General features: G+C 35.2%; 1 protein-coding gene across 3 annotated transcripts in view; it reads left to right on the plus strand.

The window, feature by feature from the left end:
- Positions 1 to 18,919, plus strand: part of CTNNA3 (catenin alpha 3) — a 1,784,170-nt gene that overhangs the window by 1,678,865 nt on the left and 86,386 nt on the right. For all 3 annotated transcript variants that reach the window (XM_078434311.2, XM_078434309.2, XM_078434310.2), the window contains one exon: positions 17,010 to 17,115. In XM_078434311.2, the coding sequence (XP_078290437.1) occupies positions 17,010 to 17,115 (106 nt within the window). The remainder of the gene's footprint in view (positions 1 to 17,009; positions 17,116 to 18,919) is intronic.

Raw genomic sequence — 18,919 nt, forward strand, 5'->3', positions numbered from 1 at the left:
CATATAATCAAGGATTTTGACAATATTTAGATATTGAATTGCCAAGCTATTAGCAACCAAGAGATTTGATTAGACATCCATATTAATAAACACCTGTCGTAATAGCATAACAGATGTTCTAGAAACACAACTAACCCAAAATGTAAATTTAAAAATTTTGGTCATATTCTTCTACATTGTGATGCCTAGATTAAATTTCATCACCTTATTCTATTTATTTTACTAAAACTCGATTGCTAAAATGATTTTGCTCAATAGAAAACTTTTTATTTTAAATGATTAAAAGGTCTTTACTGAAATCAAAGCCTATTGCACAAATATTTGAAATTATCAGTTACAAGTACATACATGATGTGGTGTGTGTGTGTATGTGTGTTGCATATATATGAATATGGGTGTGTATATGTATGTGTGTATATGTATATATGGGTGTGTGTATATATGTGGATATGGTGTGTGTAGATATATGTAAATTTATGATCAATTATTTTGAAATTTGTAATAGTTGAGAGCTAGTAATTTTAATTGATACATATGTAAGTCTTTTGGATATATAGTTTTTGACAAAGGGTAATTTGTTCAACACTGTTCCCCTCAATACAACGATTTCTATGATGTAGTAAACTATTGAAATAATATATTATCTTCTATGAAAGCAATATAGATGAATAGCATGTGTAAGAAACATTTATTATTTGAATAAATTTAATAAATAAGCAATGTGTTTTATCAAAGAAACAAATACATGTATAAAACCAAAGAAAAATATGAACTGAGTTGAGGGGGTATTTTATTGTATAAATGTGCTTGTTTTTCTCAACATAACTCCAAATATGAAACATTTCTTATGCACATTTGTATGATATTTAGGCAAGTATCTATTTAAGGAAGTGTCTACTAGTTAACTATGCCAGATTATTATTTGTTGCAAGAAATTCCGACATCATATTCAGATATTAATAGTATTCATATATCTTTATAGGAACTTGAAGTACACAAAGTGCTTCCATATACACTAACCCATTTTAAAGGTGATAAATCTGATATTTATATTAAGTCGTAATTATTTGTGAGTTTCTTTACCTCACCCCCCAAAATGGCAGCTAGTTGACATGGGCACCTAGTTCCTAGTGTTAACAGCATCAGTTTTGACAGAAACTAGTTATAAATGGAGTAGTAGGAAAATCCAAGGATAGTGCTTAACATAAATAGCCAAGGGGGAAATGTTATGGATAGGTGATGGTAAATTAACCATAGAGAATGTTTCAAGATTGATTATGACCCTGAAGTTTACACCTATTTCCATTTACTAACTGACTTCTTTTTATTCATAATCATGGTTAAATGCTAAAAGTTAAAGCTGTGTTAAAGCTCAAAAATCAGTTCAAACTGAAGGCTGAAATACAAAGTTAGTGTTTCTCTTCTTACTTCTCTCTTCCTTTCTCACTCCCTTTCCATAAAGCTACCCAGACTTCCCCAGCCTATTTTGTGCACTGTCAGTTCTGCATGTTAGTTCTTCAAAGTGTCTTCCTTTATTAGCTGTTGTTTGTTGCTGTGATTATCTGAGAGGGTTCAGATTGTTCTTTCAACATTTTATGTTGTCTTCTATTTGTAGTGCAGGTGAATTTTGATAAGAACACTGTGTCACCTGTGCTTTTCCAGATCTGCCTAAATCTTGACTGTAGCATCAGGTCTTTTCTACTTATTTCTTGTCTCCCTCCCTTGTTTGCATCTAATAAAGCATGCTTATTAGGTGCCACTTTCATAAAGAAAGTTTTTTTTTTTCTTATTCCTCTTTGCTTGTTCATTGTGTTAATGTTTTAAATGGCCTTCTTCTTCCTCAGTATTCTTAAATGTATTTTTCAGAGAATCCAGTGGTGTCTAACCAAACATGCCAAACATCTGAATCTAACCTTCATTCTTCTTCTTTTTTTTTAAGTTTATTTATTTACTTTGAGAGAGAACACATGTGTACAGGTTAGGGGCAGAAAAAGAGAGAATCCCAAGCAGGATCCACACAGTGTCAGCACTGAGCTGGATCAAGAGTTGGATCTCTAACCGACCAAGCCACCCAGGAGTCCTGAACCCTTCATTCTTGCAGGACATGCTTTCTGGGTTGCTCCAAAGGGTAGAGCTGAGGAATTCGGGAGATTTTTGTTCAATTTAAAGAAATAGCTAACAGTTAAAGCTGTCAATCTAACAAAAAGAAACCTATCCCATGAAGTCCTGGGCCCCCAGTGTGGAAACATGCCATCAGAAATTAGATAACTATTAGTCATGGAGGTGGGAGAAATCATTTCCACAGTGAGAGAACCCAGACTAATTGGCCATCAAGTTTCTGTTCAACTATCAGTTTCTATAATTGTAAAGTTCGAAACATTTGTGATTATAAAGTATCATGATTCATGTCCACTCTGATTAGCTATTTTTCATTCACTTGTCTCATTTTACTTACTTTTATCCTTCCATATCCCTATGTATGGTTTATAGTACTTATTCAAGGAAGAAATTAGTTCTTTTGGAAATACTCTGTGGATCACTTTCACAACTCCAGCTGGACTCGAAGATGTAAGACTTATGTATTTTTTTTTCTCATGCACATTCAATTATTGTTATTATATGGCTTCTCCTGTCAGTTCCAAACTTGGTACAGACATTAATTAGTTTCTCCTTCAACTAATATTCTCTGTCCCAACCTAGTATTTTATCACATTACTTGGTTTCATTTTCATCTTGTCATTATTAACATCTGAAACTATATTATTATTTATTTTACATGCTTATCTGCTTCTCAACTTTACGTATTCCCTATAGTTTTCAAGCTTCAAGGATATAAATGTCTAAGAAAGACCCTGTTCTATAGTTAAAATGCACAATAGCTCTGGTTAATGAATGCATTCATAAATAAATAGACGATCAAATGAACTACTTTTCTACTTTTGCATCTAACAACTTATGACATAAAAGGGAAGACATTATTTGCCCAAGTGCTCTTTCCTTTGGAAAGACATTTCTATCCAGTCATTTTGTGTTACAGAGAACAGGGGTCATACCTTATTCATATTTCTATCTATCACATTGCCTAGCAAAGCACCTTGCACATCACCAATAACCAATAGTTATCTGTCAAATGAATGGGTTAATTAACACCCTACTTGGCAGTGAAGTAGTTTTTCCTAAAGAGTCCTAAAACGTGAAATCTTTCATGATTCAAGACAGAAAGAAGATGGGCTGTGTTTGTTTTGGGCCCCAAAAAGAATACAAGAAAATGGGAACCAGGGATAGTGTAAGCATAGGGCAAGAATTATCTGCCAATTCCTGAATATATAAAGCTGATTGCACCACAAGTTTACATGAGCATCAATATTTTCTTTTGTAATTGCGGCTGATAATCTGTCATTCTAATACTGCAGGTTTGGTATGTATATCAAAATCAATACATATCAAAATCAATAATCTGTAGGAACCTGCTTTTTAGTTTTTAAAATCTCATACAGTGGAAACTTACTGTTATGAGTAACATTAAAACTTCTGTGAAACCAAGGGTCAACAATCTGTTTAATCCACAAGTAAGACTAACAAGTACCTTCAGTTTTAACTAGCAGGAGAATGGGGTGGGAGGGGTGGGATGAGAAAGGGAAGAGGCAAAAATAAAAAAGAAAAACAACAAAAAGAGAGGGAGAAAGAAAAATAAAGAAAATATAAAACATACATGGTGAGATTGCACAGAGAGGGTATAACCAAGATGGAACAAGAAAAGAGGGAGTAGAACCAAGAGACAAAGTAACTGTATCTGATGGGGATTTCAGAGTGGCACCAAGGTGATGAGGTAGGCCAAGATCCCTAAACTGGGGCTTCATCCATTTGCAAACAATAGGCTTTGTGAGATCAGAGATAAGGTAGAGATGTGTATTTCAACCCAACACAGGATTAGCCAAGAAGAAGTATCATTCCATGGAAATAGGGAAGTCCAATTGCCAGAGGCAATATGACATGTACTTGTTCATTGATAAAATAGAAACTGCAGGAGCTCCTGGGTGGCTCAGTCAGTTGAGCTTCTGACTTCAGCTCAGGTCATAACCTCATGGTTCATGAGTTTGAAGCCCTCATTGGGCTCTCTGCTGTCAGTGCAGAAGCCACTTTGGATCCTTGTCCCCCTCTCTCTCTGCACCTCTCCCGCTTGCACTGTCTCTCAAAAACAAGTAAACATTAAAAAATTATTAAAAAAAAATAGAAACTACAGCAAGAATATATACTCATGCTTCCTAAGACTTTCTTCTTATGTGGGTGATATGGAACTTTGTTTCCAAGAACCAGACTGTGACAGGAGGCCCCTGTCTCGTAGTAGAGTATAGTCTTCAGAATTCTCAGTATAAGCTGCAGTGCAAATGACTTGACTGCCTTTACTTTTGTCCAGTTTGGCCCAGCAGAAACCTCTGTAATTCCACCAGCCTGGCCTGGCATATCTCCACAGTTAGTTACCATGTGCATGGCTTAATGATGGGAACATAACCTTTGAAAAGAAAATTAAATCATGAATCTCACTTTGGTGATACTCGGGAGCTATCTGAGTATGTGCAAAACTAGAAAGGATGCCCAAGCTTTGCTCTCAGAAGACAGAGCAGAACCTACAATTCCTAGCCCTTCAAGTATTGGCCATGCTTCAAAAAATAGCAGCTATGTTTAAAAATAAATTGTCCTTTTGTTCCTTGACTTTTAAAAAAATATATAATGTTTTCTGGTTTTCAATTTGAATTCGCCTTTAACCTTTAGTTCTTTGCTGTTAAAAAAACACCTAAAAATAATTCCTGTTGTCTTTACTATAGCATCTGTGCTTACAGGAATAAACTGTTTTTAGTTGTTCTTTAACTTACATAATGCTTCCTTCTCTAATATCCAGTATCTAAAGTGGGGGGTAATAAAAACATGTGATTATGGTCATTTGTAGTTTCTATTTAGAACTAACTTAGAAAAGAAGGAAGATGAATTATACATAAGTATATGTGTAAGGTATCTGTGTGCATATTTAAAAGTTTTAGAATAAAATAGTGTTTTATGATAACCATTCATAGCTGCCTTTCAGATGCTTATTTAAAGGCAAAATGTCCTTTGCGAATTTGACATTTGTTTTGAACCTTTAAAATAAATATATTCTTATTTCTGGTTCTTCTCTTTCATGCCTTCTGGTAACCTACTGTTTGGTAATACCTAATAGAGGCAAGATGACAACATAAACTTCACAGCTTTGTATACTTTTATTTGCAACTGGGATAGGGAATTTATTAATTTTTCTCTTCAAAACATGTATTTTTTTAAGAACTAGGATATGTAAGTTCCTGGTTTGTCTTCCTACTGCTCTCCCTGGGTCCATATGTTCTGGGAAACCTATGCATGAATTATCCATGGACCATTCCTCAGTAAGTCTATAGCCTCTAGTTCAAGAACTAAGACATGCATATACATAACTCTAAGGCAGAAAGGGGTGACAGTCTCAAGAAAGGTACTATAAGATGGCAGAAATGTTCTGAGGGACTAAGTTGGTATTTCCTGCTTTAGGCAACTGGAAAGACTTTCTGGAAAAGATTACGTTTGAGCTGTGTGTTTAAATGGTAATCTCTAAAGCGAGTCCGTAAGAAAATACTTGAAATTGTATTTATGTTTGTTATCAGAAATGTTAACAATTGTATTTTTACCAGTATTTTATGTATGATTGACACTAATACTCTCCTGCATACTTCAGACAAGAGAGTTCTACAGCCTAGGAAGGTTGATTATGGTGCCTTTACTTGTTCAATAGCTTTCAACTATTGAACAGTTAATATGTGCCTGATTAACTGGATTTATGAATTATACCATATAGCTTTAACTAAGCTAAACTTCATTCAATTGGATCTGTTTTTAAATTTTTAGGGAAAAAAAAATGGATTGAGGACAATTGAAAAAAGAAGCCCAAACAAAGAACAAGATGTTAGAGTTGGCAATTCTGTTTATTCTTAGCAGGAGATATTGGTCAGCCACATTACAAAGTTAAAATCAATGACGATCTAATAAAAATTGACAAGAACTGGGCCAATGAAATTAATTATCAAGAAGAATGCTTGAAGAATGGATTTACATTCTCGAATCCTCATGTTAAATTTCTCCTTAAGGGTGTATATTGTGTCTTGAGATTGTTTTTAATGACATTATCATTAGAAAGATATTTAAAATAGTGTTTTCATCTTTAATTGATCTCTGTATAATTTATATTTCTATATGTCTTTTATAATAGGCCTAATTTATTAGCACACATGTAACATAACTAAAATAGAGAAAGGGAGGAGATGAAGATAAAACGTGTTATCTCATTCTACGCTTGACAGAGCAGACTGAATAAGGGCCCAAAGTAACCTATTTGGCTAAAACTATGGATGTTTTGCTGTTTAAAGCAGCAAAAGTTCAATGTGAAGAGGGGATGGCTTTAGAAAGCCAGCTCCTACCATAAGCGTATTTAGCTTTCTTGGAACTGATCTCATGGAACAGTCACCATCTTAATGATTTTAGCCTCTGGGAAAATGTCATTTTTTCCCATTGGGGAAAAAAGTTCATTCATCTTCAGACCGTGAGCCATAGAAATGAATTCTGTGAGACTCTCTTGAGAGGGGCAAATTTGGATTTTATTCGGAGTAACCATCATCCTATCATATGGCCATTGATTTTCTTGTTTCCTATGACTTTCTTCCCAAATAACCCCCCCATTAATTGGAGACCCTGTATCTCACATTTTAAGGAATATTTTCAAAAAAAGGAACACTGGGGTTCAGGGAGGAGCTCTGGGTAGGAGAGAAAGCCAGCCATCTCAGTCAAGTTCAATATGCTTGCATGCCATCATTAAAGTTTTCAAAAGAATTTCAGGAAACCTTTGAGGCCTATTTTCAGAAACAGAGAACTGGCAGGTCTTGACTAAAATAGACCCCCATAGAGAGGGGTGGAGGAGATCTGTGGTCCAATGCAAACTGACACCTTGACCCTAGGCACTGCTGAGGCAGCACCAAAGCACCCATGCCTGACAAAGAACAAAAAAGTCTGGAATGTTAAAAAAAAAAAAAAAAAAAAAGAGGAAGTTAGAAAAAGGAAAATCTAAGCCCTGACATTCTTTTCTATCCCTTTCTATTGTAATTTTGGTTTAATAAGAAATAAATCATTAAGCACACAGTTCGAAACTAGGTTATGGTCCTTTGAATATAGTTCATTCTGATATCAACATGTGACCCTCGAGACTGAGCCCTCCAATATGAAAGCAGATCCAAATGACTAAGTATGGCATGAGTCTATTTTATTCCCAGGCAAGAGATTTTGAGGGCAAAGGCCAGCACACACAGACAAGAGGGTGGATCACACAGCTGGGCTGCATGGCTAAGGTTTTACAATGATATTGATTTAACTTCTTCTAATTGAGGAGCCATTCAGGATAGTGTCTCCCAGAGCATTAGATAAATAATTGGATATCATGCCTGACAGAGGGAGAAAGTAAAAAATAATGTGAGTCTGAACTAGAGCAGATTATTTCATTCATATTTTAAAACCATACCCTTTACTTTAAAGAAATCAACTTTGGGTCACTGCACAATAAAATAAATTCAATAAAGCATAAATCAATGGAGAGCAGCAATAGTGGCACATTAACATGAAAACTAACTGCATAAAAGAGTGTGTATCGAATCACGCTCAATCTGAATAAGCCAATTGAAAACGGCAGACTTTGTAATATCTTAAAACTTAATAAGCTGTAGCTCCATCTAACTGGATTAGGGAAGGGAGGGAGGCCATCCCAAAGATCTGCTGGCAGTTTTCCTCATCTAAGAAGCAATGAGAAGGCCAGATACTGGTAGCAAGCTAGACCCTTAAACCAGCTCTGCATCCAATCTATGACCTGTGGTAAGTCTTTACTGACTTTCGTGCCCATATATTTTTCTTCAACTGGACCATGATAACATTAGGCTGTGACTAGATAAGAAGTGAGTTGGTATGTAGGCTTTAAGGAGGTCAAATGCAAAATAATAAAAACTAAATTATATTATTTCCATAAATTGAAGATGATTATTTTCAAAGCCCATAAAATTTGGTCTGATATTAAAGGAGCAGAAGCAGCCAGTATATCACAGTGGTTTAAGGGAAGCTGGAAAAAATGCCCAGGCTCTGTAAGAGATCATGTACATGATTAATGCTGAAGCCAATGCCAACAGGAACAAAGAGGAACTCCCGCAGTCAGAGAGTGTGATTGTATTTACAGTACATTGGCTTTGATTAATGTGCACACTCAGAGAAGTAATGTGTGGAAGGCCAGAAGAGACCTGTTTTCAAATGTTGGTGCTGAGTACAGATTTTCCATTATGTCCTGCAAGGGTATTGATGACTAAAAATTTAAAAGTCTTTTTTGTGGGGGAGAGGGTGCCAGAGGGGTTACTTTCCCATGCATGTGGAAACATATAAATGGATTTCCTTTTAATGCTCACTACTCATAAGAGTCTGGAGAGCCACCAGTGGGAAGTTTATCCCTTATTTCAGTTTCAATAACCAATTACTTCCAAGAGGTTTCTTATGTGATTTTAACTCTAATGGTCTCCCTAAATGACCCCTTTAAGTATACAGTGGGTATAGTTTCTGAATATCTAATGGAAACATATTCCAGAGTTTTCAAAGCCTGTAGGTCCTAAAGAAAAAATGACTGCATGTAATAATCACCTGAGAAACGTTCTGCATCTACCCCAGAATAGGATTCCTTGTCTCCTCTTGCCCCAAGCTAGAGTCTGATGTGCTTTCAGTGGTTGTATGTATTTCCTGTGTAGGCTTGGGAGGAAAGAAAGACATGCTAAATTAATGTGTAGTGGATGAGGAAGGAGAGCAGCACCAAGCACATGAAGTATCTCTTCAGGTAACCCCGGTTTTTCCAGATTTCCAAATTTCCCCAGTCCCCACTATTTGATATCAATTGTAAATAAAGGAACATATAGCTAGCAAACCATTAAGAACTGAGAACCTGACACTTTCACTGGCAGTTGGAATAATACAGATCACATAAACAACCAACCAACGAGACAAACAAAAAACCATCAAGCTGGAGAAGCAACCACCAGACCACTGTCAATATGTTCAGGCTGATTTGATCTAAGTCCAAGAAAAGAAGTAGCTCTCTACTAGGAACCAAGTCTGACTACTTGGTAGTGACTCATGAGGACTGTGGTAGACTGAATGACGGCTCTCCAAGATGTCCACCCCTAATCCTGTGAATCCTATGAACCTGTGACCGTTACCTTCTATGGCAAATGAGACTTTGTAAATGTGATTACACTGGGGATACTGAGATGGGAAAATTATCCTGTATTATCTGCGTGGTTTTGAAGTAATAGCAGAGGTCCTTACAAGAAAGAACAGAAGAAAGAAGAAAGCCACTATTGTAATGACAGAAGTTGCAATTATAGTTATGCGCTTAGAAGATGAAGAAGGCACAGGCCATGGGATACACGTGGGCACTAGAAGCTGAAAAAGGCAAGGGAATAGATTCTCCCCTCAGAGCCTCCAGAAGGAACCAGCCCTACTGGTGCCTTGATTTTAGTCTTGTGAAACTTATTTTGGACTTCTGACCTCCAGAACTGCAAGATAATAAATTTGTGATGTCCTAAGTCACCAAATTTGGGATAATTTGTTACAGCTGCAATAGGAAACTAATACAAGAATTCTGTGTGAGGAAGGATTAGCAGACCAACTAATACAAGATGTGATTGCAGTTGTAGATATAGAGGGAGCAGTGAGAATCAGCATCCATGCAACTACCAACTCTAGTTTTCCTTTAGGTCAGTACAAGAATGTCCTTGTGTTGGGAAGAATAGATAAGTGTGGCAGTATGTCTAAGATGTTTATGATCTTTACAAGTGATATTAAAACAACCTATTTAATTAGTCAAAACTGGGGCTGAGGTCAGTAGAAAAAACTTCTACCAATAGACAACAATTTTCACCAGTGGTAGAATTCTCAAATGAACATTAATGGCTTCATTTTTAGTTCTAGAACTCTTCTGATGGTCAATCCCACCACTAGGCTGTATCTCTCTCTGAATCGAAAGTCAAAAGTCCAGTTGAGAGACAAAAACACAATTGTGACTTTCTTTTTGTTCCCCTTACATGCATCTGCTTTCAGCCCCAAGGAGAATGAAAAAAAAATTTTTAATAAAACAAGGAAAAGACAAATGTCATGATGCTGATAAAAGATATGTAATAAAAAAAGAGGTTATTTATTTCATAACTTTTGGAACTAGTAAGATAGACAGAATATGATGCCTTCATAAAACTCCACTCAGAAAAAAATGCCTAGGAATCTCTTTCTCCTTCTTTTGTATTTCCTTACAAACGAATGAAGCCTTCCACTGAGTCAGAGCTATCCACTGAATTTCAGTGCTTCAAAATGAATACTAACAGAAAACCTAAGATCATGCTTCCACCTATATTATTTCCTTTTAATTGGCTCTGAAGGTAGTAATGCCTTTAACTCCTTGCTTTTAAATTTAGACCAACCAATATTCATATACCTTGAAGAAAAGTTAGGAAACTTTGGCCTTTTAGGCTTCTTCTTTTATTTTTTTGTTTTTGTTTTTGTTTTTGTTTTTTTTTTTTTTTTGAGAGAGAGAACACGCAGGCACACCCACACACAGGTGCATGTGCACAGGGGAGGGGCAGAAGGAGAAAGAGAGAGACCCTAGGAGGCTTCATGCCTAGCACGGAGCCTGATGGAGGGGCTGGATCTCATGACCATGACCTGAGATGAAATCAAGAGTTGGATGCTCAGCCAAATGAGTCACCCAGGCACACCTATGCTTCTGTTTTCTTATTTAGAGTGAAGATAACAGATTCTAGGAACAGAATGAACACATAAGGTAGCATAACTTGTGGTATGCACAAGTATCCATGATCTGATGGCTACTCTTAAATTTGTGGAGTGATGCACAATGCTGGGTATGAGAATCAAGTGAGAAAATTGAGCAATTTAACAGTTCCAGGAACAGGGTAAGCATACAAAATGTTTTTTATCATGTATGCTTTCAGTATAAAATTATACAAAAATAGTAAAATCTTCACATTTAGGAAGAATTAGATAATGTTTTCTGTTTTATTAAAGAAAAAAATAAAAACATCTGGTTAGCAGACCTCTTTTTTGCCTATAACTTAAAAACCAACTTTACTAAGGAAATGCTTCATTCTAATTCTACTTCTGCTTCCACTTAGGCATTTAGTGTTTTCATGAAATCACTTCATGAAATCCTTCTCTAAATATTATAGTCTAAGATTTGATACAATGCTAACAAGTAGAGGGTAAATTAGGGAATTTGAGGGCTGAACAATAGAGAAAAGTTTTATGCCTAATTTTTTTTTTAGAAAACCAGTTTTTAGGTTTGGTAAAGGGAGTTCCTACTTCCTACATGCACAACCCCCCCCCCCCCCACACACACACACAGACACATACAACAATATCAGCAGTAGAGTCAGCAATAATTATAACAATAATAACTCAGTGTTTTCTCCAGGTCGGTCCCCAAAAGGATCTCTAAAATAAGCCCTATGCTTGTTTCATAAACAAATACAAGATTGAACATGAAAGACTATGATTACCATGCACAAACTAAAACTCATGTAGTTTTTATTTTTAATAATAGGCCATCTACATTGTGATCATTTCAAAACAAAAAATAGAATTGGTGTTCTGCCCAGGCAGAGTATATGTCTCATAATCTCAGCTGTATTGGTGAAGAGCCTTGGTACCTTCCCAATTTTTCTCAATGACCTGGTGACATCCAAAGTACCCTTCACAGAAAACACAGACTTCTGTGGCTAAAAACAAAATATAGGATTTTAGCATCCCTGGGAGTATGTACAGAGGAAATGCTAAAAAATGGATTCTGGAATACAAGTTGGAGTGACATTTCTTACCCTGATCCCTAAAATCTACTGTGAGATTCCCATTTATTTCTCAAGTCAGATATGTGGATGCAGCGGATCCAGCACAGAGCTGTGAAACTTTAGGGAACAGGCTATCTTGTAGGTAGAAGACCTGGTTCTTAAATGGCTATGTGGTGTATCATCCACGAGCCCACAATCCACCCCGACTGTGATGTGAGATAAGAATGAATTTTATTGTGTTAAGCCACTAAGATATTTTGATGTTACAGTAGTTAGACTACTCTGAATAATATGGAACGAGAGGAGCAGAAGTGAAAAAAAAAATGTATACAATTCTCAGACAATATTTCCCTTCTTTCATGGGGCAACACATTTTTCCAAATTGAATCCCAAAGGTTCCTTAGTGTATTAATTACTCAGGATGATTGTTAGTGAATTATTCACTTGCTGATTTTCTAAGGACTTTTCTAGAGTCCTCAAAACTTGAGAATAACACTTTATAAGAAAAAGTAACATGCAGAGGGAGAGAGGTGCCTAATTAAAATTTCATGATTGAATAGTAGAAGAACAGTGTGTCCTTGCTTGAGTCTGGTACCTCTCTTTATCTCATCATTTTTGGTTGCTTTCATGATAATTACTTTTTTTTTCTTTTGTATCTAATTTCAGAATTACAAGTAAAAGAATTTTGATGGTACTCTTGTAGAGCTAAATCACTTATCTTGGGAAGTTTATACTACCAAAAAGATGTCACCTTATAAGGAGTTAAAGAACAACCTTGAACAACAATAATGACTATGAACACAGAGTTTATGTGTGTATATATTTTATATTCTTATGAGAGGATATTATGACCAAGGTTATGCAAAGCCATATTGTCATCAGGTATAAGAAAGAACTCAATTGAATCAAGTCTGTTCATATTGTGTGGCAAGTACTGTAATTTTTAAATAAAAAAGGCAAAAGAAAATTTTTTAAACATACCATTATTCACAAAGGGATGAGGACAAGAAAAAGTTAACATTTGCTGAGCATCTAATATGTGCCAATTATTGTGGAAAATGTATGATTTTATTAATCCTTACCATGTGGCAAGTATCACAGGCCTTTTAAGGAAGAGAAAATAAGCTCAGACCAACTGTTACTTACCCAAGGCTATATAGCTAATAAGTAGCAGTACTGGGAAGCAGAAAAAATGTATTTACCAAGTCTATTCATTTCACTCTATTGCAGCGCCAAGTTTGAGTGTTAGAATTAAATGAAATAACTATGTCTAAAGCTACGATTGTCAGATAAAAGTTCTATTTCTTGTATTATAAATAGACATCAAAATGCGATCTCTTGTCTAGCATGGCTTATGTAATGGTTGAATTTGAATTTGGTGTTAAGAATTCAAGGAAAGAGGGCTGGGGGTACCTGGGTGGCCCACTGGGTGAAGCTTCCGGCTCTAGATTTCAGCTCAGGTCATGATCTCATGGTTCATGAGTTTGAGCCCCGCATCCAGTTCTGCACTGACAGCATAGAGCCTGCTTGGGATTCTCTCCCTCTCTCTCTGTCCCTACCCTGTTCACAATGTCTTTGTCAAAAATACATAAACTTAAAAAAATTAAAAACAAAGAATCCAAGGAAAGGGGAGAGGGAGGACTGACACTGATCTAACAGAAAAAAAGTAGTAGTATCTCGAGAAAGAAATCCCAGGAGTTTAGTCTACTAAACCATTTTAATCATTGTCATGACTTTAGAAGTCCATGTAATGTTAGACATCTTTATTTTGTTGGGACTAGAAGACAGATTCAGGTTATCTTCCTTGAAGCCATTGTGCATAAGCCAGTCCCTCTTGGTGGACCTCTCAACCACCCAGCACCTAAATCTAATCTGTGGCTTTGCTTTCTATTGCATTCATGCTAACTGCCATCAATGGCTAAGGAGATCTTTTTAATATTTTCCATATATTTATTTTATTACTTTTTAATTGAGGTATAATTGACATATAACATTGTATTAGTTTCAGGTGTTAAAAATGATTCAATATTTGTATGGTGAAATTATCACCACAATAAGTCTAGTTAGCATATTAAAATTAATATTTTAATTTTATCCTAGTGTGTTTTATTGAAAGAAGTAGAGGATAGTCTTTAAAAGCAGATTCTGTGGCCAGTTTGCCTGAGGTCAAATCCCACCTCCAATACTTACTATCTGTGTAACTTAATAAAATATATATTTAACATCTCTCTCCTTCAGTTTCCTCATCTGCAAGATAAGGATAATAATAATTCTAAACTCATAATGATCAGATCATTTTGTTTATGGAATAACACCTAGCACACAGATAATGTTAAATGTATTAGCTACTATTATGGAGCAAAGTATATACTATCATTGTTTTCACCTATTAAATGAACCACAACATCTCGAGACTTACGCTTTTTTTTAATTATTTTTTTTAACGTTTATTCATTTTTGAGAGCGTATGAGCGGGGAAGGGGCAGAGAGAGGGAGACACAGAATCTGAAGCAGGCTCCAGGCTCTGAGCTGTCAGCACAGAGCCCAACGCGGGACTCGAACTCACGAACTGTGAGATCATGACCTGAGCTGAAGTCGGACACTCAACCGACTGAGCCACCCAGGCACCCCGAGATTTATTCTTTATGAATATCAAAGGTGAACAGGATTAAAGGGATCGTTTTTGACCTTGAAAAGAGGAGTAATATTATGTTATCAAAAATGTAGGGGCTACAAAGTGTAAACTATATAATGAAGTATTTTTGTTTTCTTTTTAATCAGTAGCAAAAAATCCCAAATCATTTCATAGATATTTTCTGTCCCTGAAAAGACAAAATAAGTCTATAAAACTGACATTTTCTCTTCTTAAACCAGATCCCTACTTAATTGAACTATTACCCATCAGCTGTATCATCTTATTTCTTGTGCTAATCCAAAGAGAAAGAAGGGAGAGGTGGATGACAGAAACAGGGTGAGGATGGGGAAGGAATGGGAGTCAAGGTTGGGGCAGCGTCAAAAATGGCTGAGAGGTTTATGTTGTACCGATAAATCAAGTTTCAAAGGTATCCCTTTCACTTGTCTAAAATATTTTTCCAAGGCATCAACATTGCTGGATTATTGCAACATTTCCCATTATACCTTCTAAACATATAGTTTAACAATTAGTTGGCAGACTCCCTTCTCTGGGGCTTGATCTGCTCTACTTTTGGAAAAAAAAAATTATTATTGCAACCACTATTTATCAAAGATTTCTGGCCTCCAGTATCTTTAAAATATTTCTGAAGTTTATCCCATCCTCCTCTGGGTATCCTTCTCTGTAGGATCCAAACTCAATGATTTAAGACACAATTTGCTGACAGGAGATCCTGAGAACCCATTATGAAAATGAAGGCAGCAAACAACCTTTGAATGTATTTCCCAATTTAAAAAGCCTTCATTACGTAGCACATTTCAGGCTGGAATGTTAAAAAATTTATCATAGTTTCGGTAATTGCAGCTTCCTCTGGAAGCTTGGCATGATGTGGAATCATTTGTAAAATGCGTATTTTGTTGGGCCCTCAGTAGGAAGTTTGCCAGGCAATACATTTAATTAGGAACATGAAGAAGAGAATAATTGTGGTCTGTCATAATGTATTACTTTTAAATTCCACATGTGTTTAAGATAGTGGTCTCATAATAACACATGAATTTAAAGCTAAAGGCAATTTGCCTTTCATCAGTCCCAGGTTTTTATATGGGGAAATATATTACTTTGACGGGGAAGAGTACATTAGATGCAATCCTTAGATGTAACTCTTTGACCATTGTTTACGCTGCAAGAGTGTTAGCTGCTCTCCTTAGAAGCAACTTTTGTCCATTTTAAGACCTTGAAAATTGATACCTTGCCTTGCAAGCTTAGACAGCTTTATTTAACTTTCTCTAGAGATGCACAGAAATAATGAAACACATTGCCTTTCTTGAAGATAACCATGTACATAACATCTAGTTCTGGCTGATGCATTAAGTAAATTTGATAAGAGCAACTCCAATTTTGTAATAATTAATGTCAGTTTAAAAAAATTACAAAACAACCTCGGTCAGCATATTCAAAGAGGAGAAGTATGGCAATAGCCATATGCTGAGGCCAGGTTTTCATTGTGTTAAGCATGCAGTTCCATGTTTTCAGGAAAACTTGCTTATCGTGAATTTTAGAGGCAGTTTGGGGTGTATGGAACAGTTACATTCATGTATGTAGTCATTGTTTTTTGAGGAAAGAGAAGATAGAAAAATATCTCCTTATGTTATCCCACTCAAAAAGTATAGGAAGTTCACTTCTTTCTTCTCCTACCTTGTAAAACCATAAATGAACCCAACTTTTATTCCATAGCATTAGGAACCAAAATTAAAGTAACAACCACAATTTGCATTGTTGAATGCTTATTTTCCTTAAAGCCATGTTCTGATCACTTTTTAGACATTAGCTCATGTAATCCTTAGAAAGGCTCCACGTTGTATGCATTCCTATTACCACCAAGGAACCACGGGCACAGAGTGGCTGTTTATCTTACTCGACTTATACAAACAGTGAGAAGTGGTCTCTTTTGGAAATAGTCCAAGACAGTGGGACTCCAGATTCATACTCAATTACTATTATATTACAATTAATTAATTGTGGAGAAGACATAATGTGGTAAAAATGCAATGCAATTAACTGAAAGACTGTTAAAAAAATTATAAAGAGGAAGATTAAAAAGTAGCCTTGCTGATGAAAGCACAATAGTGCATAAGCAAGTGTCAATCTCAAGACTGAGGTTTACTCTAAAAAACACTTGGGAATGAAGATCAAATGGAGTCCAGCTTCTTGGCAGTATTTCCTGAATCTCAACATAATGGGACTTCTTTTGTTTTTCATTTTTCATTTAATTCTGATGTCTAATTTGTGCCTTTCCAAAACTGAAGTTTGTAAAGCAAATGGCCAGTATTCTGGGGTGCAGATCTCATGTGTGTGTGTGTGTGTGTGTGTGTGTGTGTGTGTGTGTGCATTTGTATTTGTATCTTAGCATGAGCCACTGAAACTAACATGTATTATTTTGCTTTAAGGGGCAAAGGACCACTAAAACATACAACTGATGTGATTTATGCCGCTAAAATGATATCAGAATCAGGATCAAGGATGGATGTCCTTGCTCGGCAGATTGCCAACCAGGTGAGTCCTTTACAAATGACAAAAGTCCATGCTAATTGCTCTCTACCATGAAACACTGATTAAAACAAAGTTGGATTTTTAACTTCATCAGATTGCTTTTCCCTAAATTATTATGTCAAAATCTTATTTCATAATTAATACACAAGTACTGGGCAATTCATTCTAAGGAAAGTTAATTATTTCTTAGGGCATTATTATTATTGTTGTTGTTTTTATTATTCATAGTGCTTTATTATTTCTTAGATTTTTGAGCTTCAAATATATTCAAATTACTTAAAACACCAGCTTTTTGAGTTTCAAAAATATATATGTAATATATATTTGAGTTTCAAATATAAATAAATTCAAATTATTCTAATAGGCTGTAATACTCAATGTTAGTATTTTTTTCTTAATACCTTATATTTGTAATTTTTGCTCTTCAAAATCAATACCTTCCTAAATTCTATTATGTTATGTTTCAGCGTTAACAATATATTCTGTCATTCTGTGTAAAAGACAAGTAGTAATTAGTAGAACACTAAAGTGAATACATAAAATGTGGAAAGCATATATGCCTTATTGGAGACAAATGCTAAAAGTTTTTAAACACTTAGTTTCCTTCCTTTCTTTTTTTGTTTGTTTTATGTTTTAAATATTTTTAATAGAAGATAGTTGATATACAGTATTATATTTGTTTCAAGTGTACAACATAGTGATTTGACAATTATATATATCACAAAATGCTCACATGATAACTATCACTGACATCTGTCACTGTACAAGGTTATTACAATATTATTGACTATATTCCTTACGCTATCCTTTTCATCCCTGTGACTTATTTATTTTACACATGGAAATTTGTACCTCTTAGCCCCCTTCACCTACTTCACCCATTCCCCTAATTGTCTTCTCTCCAGCAACCACCAGATTGTTCTCTGTTTTGTTTTGTGTTTTAATTTTTAAATTATTTTATAATTTTATTTTATTTGTTATTTTTGTTTGAAATATAATTAACATATAGTATTATATTAGTTCCAGGTGTACAATATAATTTTTCAACAACTCCATACATTACACAGTTTATTTTTTGAGATTTTTCATGTTTTTATTACAAGTTTCTAAGCAGCAGGGGTGCCTGGGTGGCTCAGTAGGCTAAACATCTGACTATTGGTTTTGGCTTAGGTCATCATCTCAGGGTTTCATGAGTTCAAGCCCTGCATTGGACTCTGTGCTGACAGCATGGACCCTGCTTGGGATTCTCTCCTTCTCCCTCTCTCTCTGCCCCTCTCCAGCTCATGCTGTCTCTGTGTCTCTCAAAAGTAAATAAATAAACCTTAAAACAAATTTCTAAGCAGGAGCTATATTATTAATTACCTTTTGCCAAACTTTAATAGAAAAATCTGTCGATTTCTTTAGTTAATATGTTGAGAAATCCAATTAATATTTCAAACTGATATATAGTATTACTTTGTAGGCTTTATATTACTTCCTTCATAATATATATTTATTTCCCTGTGGGAAAAAAGCACTTTTCCTTTTGGCTTTGCAACTATTCTACATTATTTCTTGCCTATTACTTTGAGGGAAACTTTATTGGGCTGCTTCTTATTCAGTCTTTTTTTTTCTTTGCCTTTTGAAAAACAATTAGCTTTAAACTATATTATTAGATATTTCTGGATATAAGGGAAGGGAAACAAATAAAGAATACTGAGGCAAATATTTTTAAATATTTATTGAATATACATATGTTTTAAATATCTTGCTACTTTAAGCTTTCTAAACATCTTATGAATCTTGTTAGTATTTAGTATTTAGTATT

This window comes from Panthera onca, chromosome D2 (assembly GCF_046562875.1).
Source record: "Panthera onca isolate mPanOnc1 chromosome D2, mPanOnc1 haplotype 2, whole genome shotgun sequence".
Taxonomy (NCBI): Eukaryota; Metazoa; Chordata; class Mammalia; order Carnivora; family Felidae; genus Panthera; species Panthera onca.